This window comes from Typha angustifolia, chromosome 7, assembly GCF_048772165.1.
Source record: "Typha angustifolia cultivar Huaian chromosome 7, ASM4877216v1, whole genome shotgun sequence".
NCBI lineage: Eukaryota > Viridiplantae > Streptophyta > Magnoliopsida > Poales > Typhaceae > Typha > Typha angustifolia.
This window is the reverse complement of record NC_133245.1, coordinates 5,737,504-5,753,608: the sequence shown is the minus strand read 5'-3', so window position 1 is coordinate 5,753,608 and position 16,105 is coordinate 5,737,504. Positions and strand designations below refer to the sequence as shown.

General features: G+C 37.8%; 1 protein-coding gene across 4 annotated transcripts in view; it reads right to left on the bottom strand.

Moving 5' to 3' along the window:
* Nucleotides 1-16,105, bottom strand: part of LOC140761935 (polygalacturonate 4-alpha-galacturonosyltransferase-like) — a 29,192-nt gene that overhangs the window by 2,789 nt on the left and 10,298 nt on the right. For 3 of the 4 annotated variants that reach the window (XM_073099477.1, XM_073099478.1, XM_073099479.1), the window contains 4 exons: nucleotides 3,681-4,015; nucleotides 3,253-3,607; nucleotides 2,473-3,060; nucleotides 915-1,186 (listed from right to left, as the gene is read on the bottom strand). In XM_073099477.1, coding sequence (XP_072955578.1) covers nucleotides 915-1,186; nucleotides 2,473-3,060; nucleotides 3,253-3,607; nucleotides 3,681-4,015 — 1,550 coding nt within the window. Of the gene's footprint in view, nucleotides 1-914; nucleotides 1,187-1,225; nucleotides 1,528-2,472; nucleotides 3,061-3,252; nucleotides 3,608-3,680; nucleotides 4,016-16,105 lie in introns of those variants that run through there. The other variant, XM_073099480.1, reaches the window with a different exon arrangement.

The window sequence follows — 16,105 nt, the reverse complement described above, 5'->3', positions numbered from 1 at the left end:
AAAATGTTGAATTAATTAGCGTTTTTAAAAACGCTGATTAGTTAAGTGTTTTTGTTAGGGCTACAATGAATTAGACCCTATTTGGTAATAAATTTGAGTAAAAAAGAAGTCTAGTTTGGTCAAAAACTCCAACTATATTCAAATTTCTGCACCATTTTAATTATCTTGAAAGGTTCAACCAAGATAGGTATACCGTCTAGTGACACCCAATTGTATTCTGAAAGAAACAAAAAGAAAAAAAAGAAGACACAACCAACTATATTTGGCCAGTAGTTGAATAGTTATCAACTGCTAAGACAGATAGTATTCTTCAACAGGAAGGTTCTAAGTGTAGCTATCAGCTACACACTGAAAGTGACTGTGGTTTCAAGTGCATGAAACTTACAATTGTATGCTGACTAAGTTACCAACTAAGCTTGAAACCTGTAGATTACAAGATTTTTCAATATAAAGGGTTTGAAACTGATGGTTTTATGTAAGAGGTAACTAAAAAGTGGCTCTACTTCATAAAGGGTGTAAAAGTTTTGTGGCGTATGTGGTAAGTAATGAATATACATAGGAATGACCACATACATACATAATTCTTAAAACTAGAAAAAAATCCTAAGCTAATATCACTAAAAACAAAAATGGATTCAATAAGTACAAAAACAACATCAAACTACAAGAGCGAGTAAAAAAGAACTATAACATATAATATTCACATCGGTAACCTATTTCCATGCATGTACAGTCTCTCAGGATAAACTAGTAGTTAGCATATTCAAGATATTTCTTGAAGAGGACTGAATATAAAGCCTTCCTCACAGGAAAATAACAAGAGTATAGCACCAATTAAGAAGAAATGAGGATAATGAAAACAAGATCGTCTTCACTTTCCATGTTTAATTCAAGGAACTAATGTATTTACTTACTGATGAATGTTGCAGTTCCTAGCATAACGATCATTGCCCTTGATATACTTGGTCCAGTAGGGCCTGTACTTGATCATTGCAATCTCTAACCAAGGCTTCATGTTTCCATTATAATGGATGACAGCAGCATTCTCAATCTCGGAACGATCAACACTAGGGTTATAACCCAGCCCAAGAACATGCCATGACTTATCCAATGGATGTGTCAAATTGTAAAACGTCAACAAACCTGGAGGAAGTGTTCCAAGTTTCCACAGACCCCTCCCTGCATTCTATTGTGGAAGAAAGCTAGTGAATTGCTAATAACAAAATAAAGAGAACCAACAACATTGTGATAGGTCTTTGAGAAGGGTGCATACATACAAGACAAGTTTGAGATGGAACATAGATTTGATAGCTTAGATTGTCAGCCTATGAAATGTGGAAAATGTTTACGTGTATATTGAATCTTGAAGGTAGGAAATGCTAATGAAGAAGGCTATAAGAGTTTATTTTCCTGCAGTACTTGTATTCGATCAGACAAGACATCCGAAAATGGTCTTCAAACACTTGGGAAAATGTTTACACTGCCTCTGACCTTGAACCGCAAGGTGATAGCAACAGAAACATTTCTCTGCACAGGTCAGATATGAGGTCTAATGAATCTTCTCCTAAGGATGAGGTCATGTCAGGTAATTTCCAGGAAAATGAAATACTAATCTGCTTTCCGATGGATTCAGTTTTGTGCTACATAAATACAATCTAAGTCTAGCAGAAAGAAACTGAAGAAGAATTATTGATACAAGGGAGAGAAAAAAAAAGGTAGAATATACTAAATACTTAATAATGGAAAAACTTACGTAAAGTGGGAATTAGAAATAAAGAGAAGATAAGAAAATGATCCATTAATCAAAATTGCATTGCATATAAAGAGCAGGAAGAGACATAATTGAAATGTCAAAAATATAACAGTATCATTTTTGTGAAAGTACAACTAAAGGAGAAACTGGAAAAGCTAGATCACATTAATATGGAATCAAATTTGTCTCATCTAGTGTTTCAGAAACAACAAATGAAGATGTAAAGCTGTGGAAAATCAAAAAGATTATCTAAAATTGAAAAGGCTGAAATGTAGTCCAGAAGTATCTAGACAAGCCTTCCTACTTTAGAGTCAAACATTGTAGAAAGTTTTATCGTCATACTTGTAAGTCTATATACAAAGTTGATCAGTGGGATTACTACCACTAATGTGAACAAATACATATTGAAGGAATTATAAGTGCACGTATAATTTCAGAATACCTGAATTCTGAAGTACAAGTAATCTGAGACAAACCAATTCAATAGATGGGAGATTTTAATTGGATTTGTGTATAAGTTCTGTTCATGATCAAATCCAACGAAAGTTGTTTAAAGCATATAAAATTTCACTACTAGATTTTTAATTAGTGAAAATGCATTAAATCAGAAAAAGAAAGAGGATGTAAGAGGACGGCTTTCATGTATAATAGTCAGAAAAATTAAGAAAATAGCTATTATCCTATAAGTGGACTAAAGGGAAGCATTTTTCTGAACTTACCAGTGACTGCCACCTGTGGTAAATCCCAGTAATGTCTTTCTTCTTCCACTCATTCAGATCAAAAATATTCATTCCGTAGGCCCAGCCACATGCATTGGGATCAAAATTTCTGGCAATGTGGGGGTTTGAAAAGTTAAGGTACTTGTCAAAACGATGGAAACTCTGGCCACAAGTCTCAACAGCGCCGTTTACATTTCCTTTTAGATCTATAGACCATAAAGCAGTCAAATCCTTCTGGACAACTACATCGTCGTCAAGGAAAAGGATTTTGTTCAATCTGGGATAAACCTGTGGTAGATAGAACCTTAGATGATTCAGCATTGAAAGGTACTTTGGGTTCCGGTACTTCAAGTTGGAAGAACTTGGCAAGAGAGTTGTAGGATGTCCTGCTTCAAAATAATACTCCTTCGTGGAAGCAGATTCAAGCTGCCGTAAAACTGGGCAGTATGATGAATTCAACCATTTAAATTCATCCACATTCTCAACATGAATAGTTGCATTTTTGGGAGGATTCAACAAAAACCACATGCTCATTGCTCCAAAGTTCAGTTTATCAGTGACTATATGAAAGACATGCTTCTCAGGCTCCTGAATTCCATGACCATAGACAAGCATTAGTTCCCACTACTAAGATGCATTAATATAGACATTAGATCCTTATGTGTGCTTCCACACAAAATATGTACATACACATGCAGAAAGTACAAATATGGAGGGAGGGAGACGCTACTAAGGACTATTAGAAGGTAGAGATCTCAAAGAAACTAGAGGATCCCTTACCTTGGCACTCATAATTGCTGAGTTCACAACAACTGATGCAGCCAATACATTGTCAGAAAAGAGTGCATAATGATAAAGATTTACATCTTCCAAATTCTGACTCTTTAGGAAATTCCTTTTCTCTGCAGGAAGGAGGTAGTAGCCAGTGCTTAACTGCATAGATAAGCAATTGATTTCATTGGGAATTCTTTTTGCATTCAATTGGCTTAGGAATGAGCTCTGTTTCTTCAGATTCCTAACTTCTTCATCTTTTGACTGCAGCATTTCTCTCAACTTCACAGATACTGTATTACAATCATATAATAGTTCTGCTTTTGAGATAATTTCTTCCATCGCTTTGATTACCTTAGGTGCACTGGTAAAGGTATCGTTTAAGTAGAGAATGGTCTTCAAAGGAAGTGGAACTGAACAGAAAACAAAAACCTTACCTAGGATGAAGCTCAGAATCAGCGGTGGCCTCTCCTATAATATGCTGACTTTCCCTAAGCCTGACCAGTAAATCTTGATATAGCTCTCTCTTATTTCTTGAATTAGCTAAGGTTAGAAAGACCCTAGCCATGATAATTTGCTCCCGCAAAAAGCGTAGTGTTGAATCAGATTTTGCATTCTCACATCTTTTCCTCCATAAGCTATATTTTCCCAGTACTGCAGATTCCATAGGTTTTGAGTGCTGAATGACAGCATTCTCAAGCTGGACAAATACTATGTCATCCTGTTGAACTAACTCCACTGTGTTTCTTTCTTTCCTTCTATCCCTTAACTTCTGCAAACTCAAGGTCAATGAAATATTGTGAATAAACTAAACTAATTCTGTAGGATCAAAGCTACTAAAAGCATTCTTCTGTCAAAAAGTGCATGAAATTTGTTATTTTATATCAATAATTATTTAATATAGCCTATGAAGCACAAATACGAATACAAGATACGAGGATATGGAGGTATGGTTACAAGGATACGACAAATTCTTAAAAGTATGATATGGATATAGCATGAATATGCTAATAAATAAGTAATATATTTTCAATCTGTTGTTAACCAATATAACATATGGTAAAAAAGATTGTCCCATAAATGATAAGATGAAAGAAAGCTATAGATTTAGTATCTACATGCCTAAAACTTTAGGATGATATGGTAACGAAAACTAATATGAAACTCAAAATGTTAGTGAAATATTGAAACCTAATTTAACTGTTAATCTACAACTAATTTGGATCTTTAAATGGCTTTCAAGTTATGTATCAAATAAACAAATCCTTAAAGTATCACGAAGAATTGGATAATTATATATATATGTAAAGTATATATTTTATATCATCTTTTAGCACAAAAAAGGGATTGGATAACCAAGAAAGTATCGAAGCTGTATCAAAAAATTAAAATTAATTAATGTAATTTGGATACTCCTCCACAATGATGGCCATGTCACAGGCATGGACCATATCGACCGGTTCACAAAAAAGGGATTGGATAATCAAGAAAGTATCAGAGCCGTTCGTATCAAAAAATTAAAATTTAATTTAATTTAATTTGGATACTCCATAATGATAGCTATATCACAGGCACGGACTGTCGGCACGGCACAGCACGAAACGTGCTGCGACACTTGCCCACCATGCCGTAAGAAAGGGAGAAAAGAGATAAGGGACTACTCACCTTTGCTATTCCAGATCGCTGCTTACCGAGTCGCCATCGCCTAATTAGGCAAGTTAGTTCATAGCCTAATGGGAAAGGCTAAACAACAGGAGTATGAGTAACGTATCAATTTTTTAGTAAAATGACTTCCCCTCCCAAGTCAAGTCCTACTGCCTCTATTGATCGTGCTGTTGTGATTCTCTCTACCTGTCGCCACTCTCCTCGGTTGATATTATTCAGTCGTTGATAGTTCTTTTTTTTTTAAAGTTAATATCAGAGCGTATGGGAAAGACCCTTTTTGCAAACCTCTCCCCTCCCAAATATAGTACCCTCCTAATGAAGTCTTGAATTAAACTATGCATTGTTAGTGCTATGCCCAAGATGAACTTCAAGTCTTTGTCATTCCTTAAATACAACTAGACATATTTGATGGAAAAGAGGGAGAGTGATGCAGACATCACTGATAGGACGCGATGGCGTGTGTACCAGTGCAGGAGGCACCGACAGTTGATGATCCCTTCTATAGGGATCTGGTTTTGATTTTTATTTATTTAGGGTGTCTTTTGATTATTTTCTATGTAGGGTGTTTTTTGCTTAATTCCATTGTTGGTCTATATATAGATCCGTTATATTTTCTTTGGAACTTAATGAAAATTTATGTGATTTGTTCTCTAAAGGATTTTGGTGTGAAACCATTTCTTAGGGTGGAGGTGTGAAACCCTATTCCTTCCCTTCTTATTTCCTTATTTCATCTTTCTCTACCACGTTTTGCATCATTTTGGTATCAGAGCGAAGTATCCTAGTTTATGGACGTCCCTCTTCCCGGGTTCTACGCCGCTCCACATTTGTTCTTCGCACGACCAATCACTCCACAAACACCGGAACGTCAAGAAATCCGACGTACAATGAGCAAAGAAATTATCGTCGACGAGGAACAACAAGAATCTGTTGTCATAGCGGAATCGCTACCGCGTAAGATTCCAAGTCCTTCAAAAAATTAATTGTTGTTGCATTATTTAGTGATCTACTATTCCATCATTATTTTTATTTTTTTTAGATTAACAAAAAAAGAAAAAAAAAAAGAAAACAGCACGTCTCTTTTGCTGTAGAAAAAAAATCACTGTTTCAAATTTTTGAAAATTTCATTTGTTGCTTTTAATTTCTATTAAATTCCAACCAATTCCTTCTTTCCTTAAACCTCCTACCAAATTTCCTATTTCTTCTCTAACATCCCAACAAATCCTATCTTTCCTAATTTTCCTCCCTCTAATATTTCCAATTTTTGAATTCCCTCCCTAACTTGAAACCAACCTAATCCCATTAAACCCATCAAACCTAAACCCAAAACCCGTTAGCCCAAAACCCAAACCTTGTCAGACTAAACCCACAGCCCGTTAATCATTTTCTCCCAACCCGTTACCCAACTTCATCCCTAACCTCCCCCTCACCTCACACCAAAATCCTAGCCTTTCCTGTCGCTGCTGCCCCAACGCCGCCCTGAGACAGCGCAGCCCCGACGACGCCACCCGACGCCATCGCTCCACCCGATGACGCTGCCCCGGCTCTGCCTCGCCCCAACGATGCCGTCACCCCACCCGACGACGCCGCCCCGCCCCGACGACGCCACCTGACGCCGTCACTCCACCCGACGACGCCATTCCTTTGACGCTTGCAGCCATCATAGACGACGCCAACGCCGACACCCGCACCGTGATCTCCCGTGCCTCGTTCCCTGCCGTAGCTAACTGCGACCACCACTGTCTTGGACTTTGCCGCCGACGTCGCCGATATTACTGCTGACCATTCCCTGGTGCTGACAGAAAGAACCTGTACAACAACCCATTGTGCATGAAGAGGGGAGGAAGAAGAAGGGTGAAAACAAATTAATTAATTTCAATTCTTTTTTTTTTCTCAGATGGTCAGGTACATGCTCTTTTCAATGTATTAAATATTTTTGGGTCATTCTTTTCTAGTATCATCTCTAAACTGTTATCAATTCCTGCTATCCACATATAGTGAGAGAAAGACTACATAGAAACCTTATATGCTTTAGTCCTGATATTAAGAGATGAACTGTGCCAAATAAAATCTTAGTATTATGTTAATTTTTGAAAAGAAATTTAAAAGGTTTGGCATTTATTAAATATGACTTTTGTTTAAAAACCATTAAGTCTTGACATTAGTCTTTGAATCTCCTGAATAGAAAATCTAAATTCAATTAAGTATTCATTTTTAAGATTTTCTTGATTGCATAGCATATCATCTCATATCATTTAGATTAAGACATTTGTATTTGGATTAAATATATGAGACGTCTACATTCCATTAGGTTAGAACATTATTTAATTTTATTTAAATTAGCAAGCATAAAATTTTAAAAAAAAATTTAAAAAAAAAAATATATATATATATATATATAAAATATATAAAGCAATACCTAACTCACTTATTGCATATTAGTGTATGCCAACACGTAGAGGTAAGGCTTATCTCCTCAGTGATTCTAATGAGTCCAGCAGTAGCAGTATGGATCCCGAACTTATTAAAAAGCTCGACGACATTATGGGACAACTAGGTACCTTAGCTCAATAAGTCAGAGATACTCAAGATACTTTGCTTGGATATCAACGGGTGACCGATGAACGACTATATAGGGTAGAAAGACCCCGTGAGCACACCGCGCCTCAAAATAATCACCGCCTTGACCTTGAACGTGGTGAATCTCCCACTTCTTTACCTCGTCAATATTTTCAAGGGAATGAGCGAGATCCTGATGAACAATACCTTCGAAGCATTAAAATTGATGCACCGATGTTTGATGGTCGTCTAGATCCGCAACACTTCTTGGACTAGATCAAAGACATGGACCGTTACTTTAAATGGTATGATATGTCGGAAATCCGTAAAGTCAGGTTTGCTGCCATGAAATTGACTGGGAAAGCAAATCAGTACTGGACCAACGTTGAGACTCTGTGAGATTAGAGGTGAGCTTCCGATAGCATGTTGAATATCTCGTATTGGTGGCAATTTATCAAGGAGATCCTCCAGAAAGATATCCGAGAATTCCTCAATCACAATAGTGGCTTTAAAAGGAATCAATTCATTAGGCTCGTTCAAGATTTCTTGAGCAGCAAGAATCAGAATAGGTGTTCCTTTACTCATCTTGCGTTCAATGCTTCGAGCACTAATTAAACTGATTTTACTATCAGATTGGATGAGATTATGCTTCTTTTCAACCTTACCATTTCTAGGCTGCGATAGAAGAATTTTGATCTTCTTACCCTCGTGTTCAAACATGCAGATATTTGAATGACCATAAATATGAACATCATTATCAAATAGCCAAGGCCTTCCAAGGATAATTTGATTCACATCCATGTTCAATACATCGCACTAGATTTTATCCTTATAAGTCGTGAATTCTATTGGGATCAAATAACACTCTTTTATCTCTAACGTGGTGGAGTTTATCCATGAAAACCTCTAATTTTTGTGAATGTGTGGAAGATGGAGCTACGCCTCCAATCATCGTTGATTTTAGGTTGAGAGGGCAGATCTAACAACATGTAATCTTGTGGAGTTTAAGTGCCTCAGGCATCCTAGAGTGGTTTTTTCCAATTCATCTTCAAAATCTTTTTCTTCCCCATCTACATGGTGAACATATCTATCAAAGTCTTATTCAGAGTCTTTTTCAAAGGGTTCCTTAATTAAGCTTATTTTATACGGGTTTACAACAACGTGTCTATAGTCTTGACACTTATAACATTTGACCCGGGGATTAACCTTAGAAAAGTCTTTCTCGACGCTCTTACCCTTGTATTCTACCTTAGATTGTGAAGGACTAGGGGCAGATCGATAATATGATTGATTGGTAGATTTTAGTTGATGAGGACCTGTGGAGGATTTATGTATCTGAAGTCTCATTTCGTAATTCCTTGAAATGTGGCTAGGTCTGGACTCCTCTAAGTCTTGAACTAAATTATAGGCTTTTTCCAAAGTATCAATGTTACGAGTAAATAGTTTACTTCTCAAATCTTCACGTAGGCCACCCTCAAATCTGGACAAGATTTGCATAGGGGTTTCCGATTCGATCACGCTACATCAAACTAGCAGTTCATCAAAAGTCACAACATAATCCTTAGCTGACTTACTTCTTTGGGTAAGTCGGTTCTATTTGTCTAGAAGTTTAGGATAATAAGGTGGGAGATATTTATATTTTAGCTTATTTTTCATATCAGCCCAAATTTTAATTGGAAGCTCAAACCTAATCTCACAAAGAGTATCAACATTGGTTCAGTATTGATTTGCTTGCCTAGTCAATTTCATGACAGCAAACCTAATCTTTCGGATTTCCAACATATCATACCATTTGAAGTAATGGTCCATGTCTTTGACCCAGTCCAAGAAGTACTGCGGATCTAAACGACCATCAAACATCGAAGCATCAATGCTTCGAAGGTAACGTTTATCAGAATCTCGCTTATTTCTTTGAAAGTGTTGAGATAAAGTGGGAGACTCACCGCGTTCAGGATCAAAGTGATAAATATTTTGAAGAGCGATGTGCTCACGAAGTCTTTCTATCTTATGTAGTCGTTCATCGGTTACCTATTGATGCCCAAGCAGAGTATCCTAAGTTTCCTTGACCTGTTGAGTTAAGGTACCTAGTTGACCCATAATATCGTCGAGTTTCTTAATAAGTTCAGGATCCATACTGCTACTTCTAGATTCACTAGATTCACTGAGGAGATAAGTCTTACCTCTACGTGTTGGCATACACCAATATACAATGAATGAGTTAAATATTGTTTTTATTTATTTATTACTTTTTTTAGTATTGTTTTTTTATTTTCTTTTATGCTTGCTAATTTAAACAAAATTAAATAGTGTTCTAACCTAATGGAATGCAGATTTCTACTAAATTTGATCCAAATGCAAGTGTTGATATGATATGTTATGCAGATAAGAAAATCTTAAAAGTAAATATTTAATTGAATTTAAAATTCTAATCAGGAGATTCAAAGACATGCCAATATTCAATAGTTTTTAAACAAAAGTCATATTTAATAAATGTTAAGCCTTTTAAATTTTTTTTCAAAAATTAAGATAATGCTAATATTCTATTCAGCACTGTTCAACTCTTAATATCATAACTAAGGCATGTAAGGTTTCTATGTAATCTATCCCTCACTATATGTAGACAACTGGAATTGATAATAAATTAGAGATGACACTAGATAGGAATAACTCAAAAATATTCATTACTGTGGAGAAGTGTACTTGCCAATCTGAAAACAGAAATCTGAGTTCTGACCCTCTTTCTTTTCTCCTCTTGCTGTCTTCTAATTATGGGCTAGCCCGCTGATTGGTAGCAGCACAATGATTGGGGGTGGTTGACGGCAGTAAGGAGGCTAAGAGGATCAACCTCAGTGATGGAGGTGGCACTAGTGGCGATGGGGTCGCCAGCGTCAGTGGCGGCACAGCATTGATGAAGATCCCGATGGTGGTAGTCACGAAACGACGCGATGTTGATGTCATCACGGCGAGCACCGGAGTGGACGGTGCCGACGTCTACAGACAGGCGATGGTTGATTGGCTTGAAGAAGGCGGTGGAGCGATGGCATCGACATGGTCTTAGGTGGACGGTCGGCGTCAAGGTAGCCTTAAGGTGGCGCCAAGTGGGCGCTGGTGTCGAGATAGCGTCGGGTGGAGCACCAACGTCTAGGCGGTGTCGAGTAGCACATTGGTGTCGAAACGGTATCGAGGCGTCATCGTCAAGTGGAGTGACGGTGTCAGGGCGATGTCGTCGGGGTGTGGTGGTGTCGTCGGGGTGTGGTGGTGTTGTCGGGGAAGTGGGTTAGGGCTTAATGTGGAGTGGGGAGGTTAGAGGTGAGCTTAATGGGTTTAATGGGGTTGGGCTGGATTGGAAGTATTTAGGTTAACGGGTTTGAGTGAATTTGGGTTGGGTGGCTAATGGGTTTGGACTAGAGCTGATTTGGATGGGTTGGGTTCGGTTTGGGAAGAGAGAATTTTGAAATTTAGAATATTAGAGCGAAAAAAGAAAAGGTAGTTTGGTAAAAATTTAGGAAAGATGGGATTTGTTGGGATGTTGAGAAGAAAAAGGAAGTTTGATAGAAAATTTAGGGAAAAAGAGGGAATTTGTTGGGATTCTAAGAGAAATTAAAAGCCAAAAATTAAAATTTTGAAATTTTGATTTTGATTTTTTTTTCTTTTTTTTCTTTTTTTTACAGCAAAAGAGATGTGCTGTTTTTTTTTCAATCTATAATGAAAATAAAGATGGATCTAGGTAGTAGATTACTGAATAATCCAACAACAAATAATTTTTGAAGGTCTTGAAATCTTACATGGTGGTGATTCCGCTACGACAACGGATTCTTTTTGTTTCTCATCGACGGTAATTTCCTCGCTCGTCGTGCATCGAATTTTTTGACGTTTTTGTGGAGCGATTGGTCGTGCAAAGAATAAATGTGGAGCGACGTAGAACCAGGGAGAAGGGACATCCATAAATTGGGATCCTTCGCTTTGATACCAAAATAATGCAAAACATGGTGGAGAAAGAGATGGGAGAGAAAACTAAGGAAGAAAGGAATGGGGTTTCACACTTCCACCCTAAAAATGGTTTCACACCAAGATTTTCAAAATAGCAAAATCTAATAATCTTTCATTAACCTTCAAAGAAAATACAACGGGTCTATATATAAGCTTATAATGGAATTAAGCAAAAGACACCGTACATAAGAAACAAATAAAAAACACCTGAAGCAAAACGTGGTGGAGAAAGATGAAAGAGGAAAATAAGAATAGAAGGAATGGGGTTTCACACCTCTACCCTAAGAAATGGTTTCACACCAAAATTCTCCAGAGAATAAAATCACATAAACTTTCATTAACCTCCAAAGAAAATATAACGGGTCTATATATAAATCTACAATGAAATTAAGCAAAAAACATCCTATATAGGAAATAAACAAAAGACACCCTAAATAAATCAAAATCAGAACCAAATCCCTATAGGAGGAATCAACTGTCGGCGCCTCTTGCGCTGGTACATATGCCATCGCGTCCTATCAGTGATGTCCGAATCATTCTCCCTGGGTGGGAGAGAAATCGACTCCATCGAGTGTGCTGCTCTACTACTCTCATATTACTCTAAGGTATCAAGGTAAAATCTAGACCTTTATAAGCTACTAGATCCTCAATATTAAAAGTAGAATTGATGCCAAAATCATTGGGGAGATCTAAGATATAAGCATTATCATTAATTTTTTTGAGAACTTTAAAAGGTCCATCACTTTGTGCATGCAACTTTTTGACAATTCCAGGTGGGAACTGTTTCAGACGTATCCGAACCATCACATAGTCTTCAACATTAAATTCTTTGAATCTCCTTTTTAGATCAACTCAAATTTTCACATAGCCCATGAAAACTTCTCACGTCTCTTATGGCACGGGGTTCAGGTCATTCATTAATAGTTTTGATCTTATCAGGGTCAACAAACACTCCTTCAGATGAAACAATAAAACCCAAGAAAACAACTTTGTTTGTCAGAAAGGTACATTTCTTAGGGTTTGCATACAGTTGCTCTCTCCTCAAGACAACGCAGACTTAACGAAGATGATCTATATATTGCTCCCAAGATCGACTATAGATAAGAATGTCATCAAAGTATACGACTAAAAATTGCCCCATAAAAGGTTGTAATATTTGAGTCATCACTCTCATGAAAGTACTCGGAGCATTAGTCAAACCAAAAAGCATAACCGTCCATTCATATAACCCATCTTTTGTTTTAAACGCAGTCTTCCATTCATCGCCAAGGCGTATACGAATTTAGTGATAACCACTTTTTAAATCTATCTTTGAAAAGATTGTGGCCCCTGCCATCATGTCCAACATGTCATCCAAACGAGGAATGGGAAAACGGTATTTTACCGTTATTCGATTAATAGTGCAGCTGTCGACGCACATGCGCTAGGTTCCATCTTTCTTTGACATTAACAATGCAGGAACTACGCAAGGACTTAGGCTTTCCTTCAAAAAGCCTTTTCTCAATAACTCATCAACTTGCCGTTTGAGTTCAACATGTTCAATTGGGTTAAGTCTGTAATGAGGCAAGTTAGGAAAAGATGCACCTAGGACGAAATCGATAGCATGTTGAATATCTCTCATTGGTGGCAATTCATCTGGGAGATCCTCTGGAAAGACATCCGAGAATTTCTTAATCACAGCAGTGGCTTCAAAAGGAATCAATTCACTAGGCTCGTTCAGAATTTCTCGAGCAGTAAGAATCAGAATAGGAGTTCCTTTACTTATCTCGCGTTCAATGCTTCTCGCACTAATCAAGCTGACTTTACTGTCCGAGTCGATGGGATCAGACTTCTTTTCCATCTTACCACTTCTAGGCTGCGATGGAAGAATTTTGATCTTCTTACCCTCGTGTTCAAACATGCAGATATTTGAACGACCATAAATATGTATATCATTATCAAATAGCCAAGGCCTTCCAAGGATAATTTGACCCACATCCATGGTCAATACATCGCACCAGATTTTATTCTTATAAGTCGTGAATTCAATTAGAACCAAACAGCTCCCACTATCCACAATTACTTTACAATTTTTGCCTCCAATTTTTATAAATGTGCAGAAAATGGAGCTACGCCTCCAATCATCATTGACTTTAGGTTGAGAGAAGACACATCTAACAATATGTAACCTTATGGAGTCTATGTGCCTCAGGCATTCTAGGGTATTTTCTTCCTTTTCATCTTCAAAATCTCCTTCTTCACCGTCTAAATAACGAACATATCCATCAAAGTCTTGTTCGGAGTCTTTTTCAAAGGGTTTCTCAATTAAACTTATTTTATACGGGCTCGCACAATTTGCAGCAACATGTCCATAGCCTTGACACTTATAGAATTTGACCTGAGGATTAACCTTAGAAAAATCTTTCTCGACGCTCTTACCCTTGTATTCTACCTTAGATTGTGAAGGGCTAGGAGAGATTGGTTAAAAGATTGATTGGTAGATTTGGCTTGATGAGGACCTGTGGAGAATTTATGAATTTAAGGTCTTGTTTCGTAATTTCTTAAAATGTGGTTAGGTCTAGACTCCTCTAAGTCTTGAACTAAGCTATAGGTTTTTTCCAAAATATCAATGTTACGGGCAAAACGTTCACTTCTCAATTCTTCGCGCAGGCCAGCCCTAAATCTTGACAATATTTGTATAGGGGTTTCTGATTCGATCACGCTACACGGAACAAACATTTTTCATGTCAACCCAAATTTCAATCGGAAGCTCACCCCTAATCTCACGAAGAGTCTCAACATTGGTCCAGTATTGATTTGCTTTTCCAATCAATTTCATGGCAGCAAACCTGACCTTATGGATTTCCGATATATCATACCATTTAAAGTAACGATCTATGTCTTTGATCCAGTCCAAGAAGTACTGCGGATCTAAACGACCATCAAACATCGGAGCATCAATTTTAATGCTTCGAAGGTACCGTTCATCAGGATCTCGCTCATTTCCTTGAAAGTGTTGCCGAGGAAAGAAGTGGGAGATTCACCACGTTCAAGGTCAAGGCGGTGATTATTTTGAGGAGCGATGTGCTCACAGGGTCTTTCTACCCTATGTAGTCGTTCATCGGTCACCCGTTGATACCCAAGCAAAGTATCCTGATTATCTCTGACTTGTTGAACTAAGGTACCTAGTTGTCCTATAATATCATTGAGCTTCTTAATAAGTTTGGAATCCATACTGCTACTGCTGGACTTACTAGAATCATTGAGGAGATAAGTCTTACCTCTACGTGTTGGCATACACTAATATGCAGCGAATGAGTTAGGTATTGCTTTATTTTTTTTTAATTTTATGTTTGCTAATTTAAACAAAATTAAATAGTGTTTTAACCTAATGGAATGCAGACGTCTCCTAAATTTAATCCAAATACAAATGTCTTTATCTAAATGATATGAGATGAAATGCTATGCAGTTAAGAAAATCTTAAAAATGAATACTTAATTGAATTTAGATTTTCTATTCTAGAGATTCAAAGACTAATGTCAAGATTTAATGGTTTTTAAACAAAAGTCACATTTAATAAATGTCAAACCCTTTAAATTTCTTTCCAAAAATTAATATAATACTAATATTCTATTCGGCACAGTTCAGCTCTTAATATCAGGACTAAAGCATATAAAGTTTCTATGTAATCTCTCCCTCACTATGTGGATAGCAGGAACTGATAAAAGTTTAGAGATGATACTAAAAATATTTAATACGATAAAAAGAGCATGTACCTGACCATCTGAAAAAAAAAGAATTGAAATTTAATTATTTTCTTTTCACCCTTCTTCTTTCTCCTCTCTTCGTCCACAATGTCTTGTGGTACAGGTCCCTTCCGTTAACACCAGTGAGTGGTCAACAGCAATATCGGCGATGTCAGCAACAAGGCTTGAGACAATGGAGAGATCGAATGGTACGGCAGTGATGGTCACAATCAGCTACGGCGGGGAACGAGGCACGGGAGATCAAGGCACGAGCGTCGGCGTCGGCGTTGTCAGTGATGGCTATAGGCATCAAAAGGGACAGCATCGTTGGTGAAGAACATAGTCATCGAAGGTGGAGAAGGTGGGCGTTGCTGTCGAGAAGCCCTAGTAGCGACGTTGTCGGTGGGAGGCGTCGATGCGGCGTCGCCGTCGTCGGGTGGAGCAAACGGGCCGAGGCAGTGTCGTCATGGAGCAATGGCGTCGAGGTGGCGTCGTTGGGTGGAGCGACGGTGACGGGTGGCGTCATCGAGACGGGGCAGAATCAGAGCAGCATCGTTGGGTGGAGCGACAGTGTCGAGTGGCGTCGTCAGGGCAGCAGCAACGGGAAATTGGCTAGGGCTTGGTGTGAGGTGATGGGGAGTTTGGAGATAAAGATGGGTAACGGGTTGAGATGAAGGTGACTAACGAGTTGAGGATTTAGTCTAACAGGTTTTGGGTTTTCGATTAATGGGTTTTGGGTTCAGGTTTGATGAGTTTAACTTAGATAACAGTTCCGATATAGATCGTTTGCGGCTTTCCATGGTGACTCAAGTCTAATTGAAAGTCTAGGAGAAAGTCCTATTTCAGATCATTGCGGTAACTTTTTTAGGTGACTCTAGCGGGATTAGGAAACAGTCCCAAGATAGATCAAGAACTTCTTAAGGTG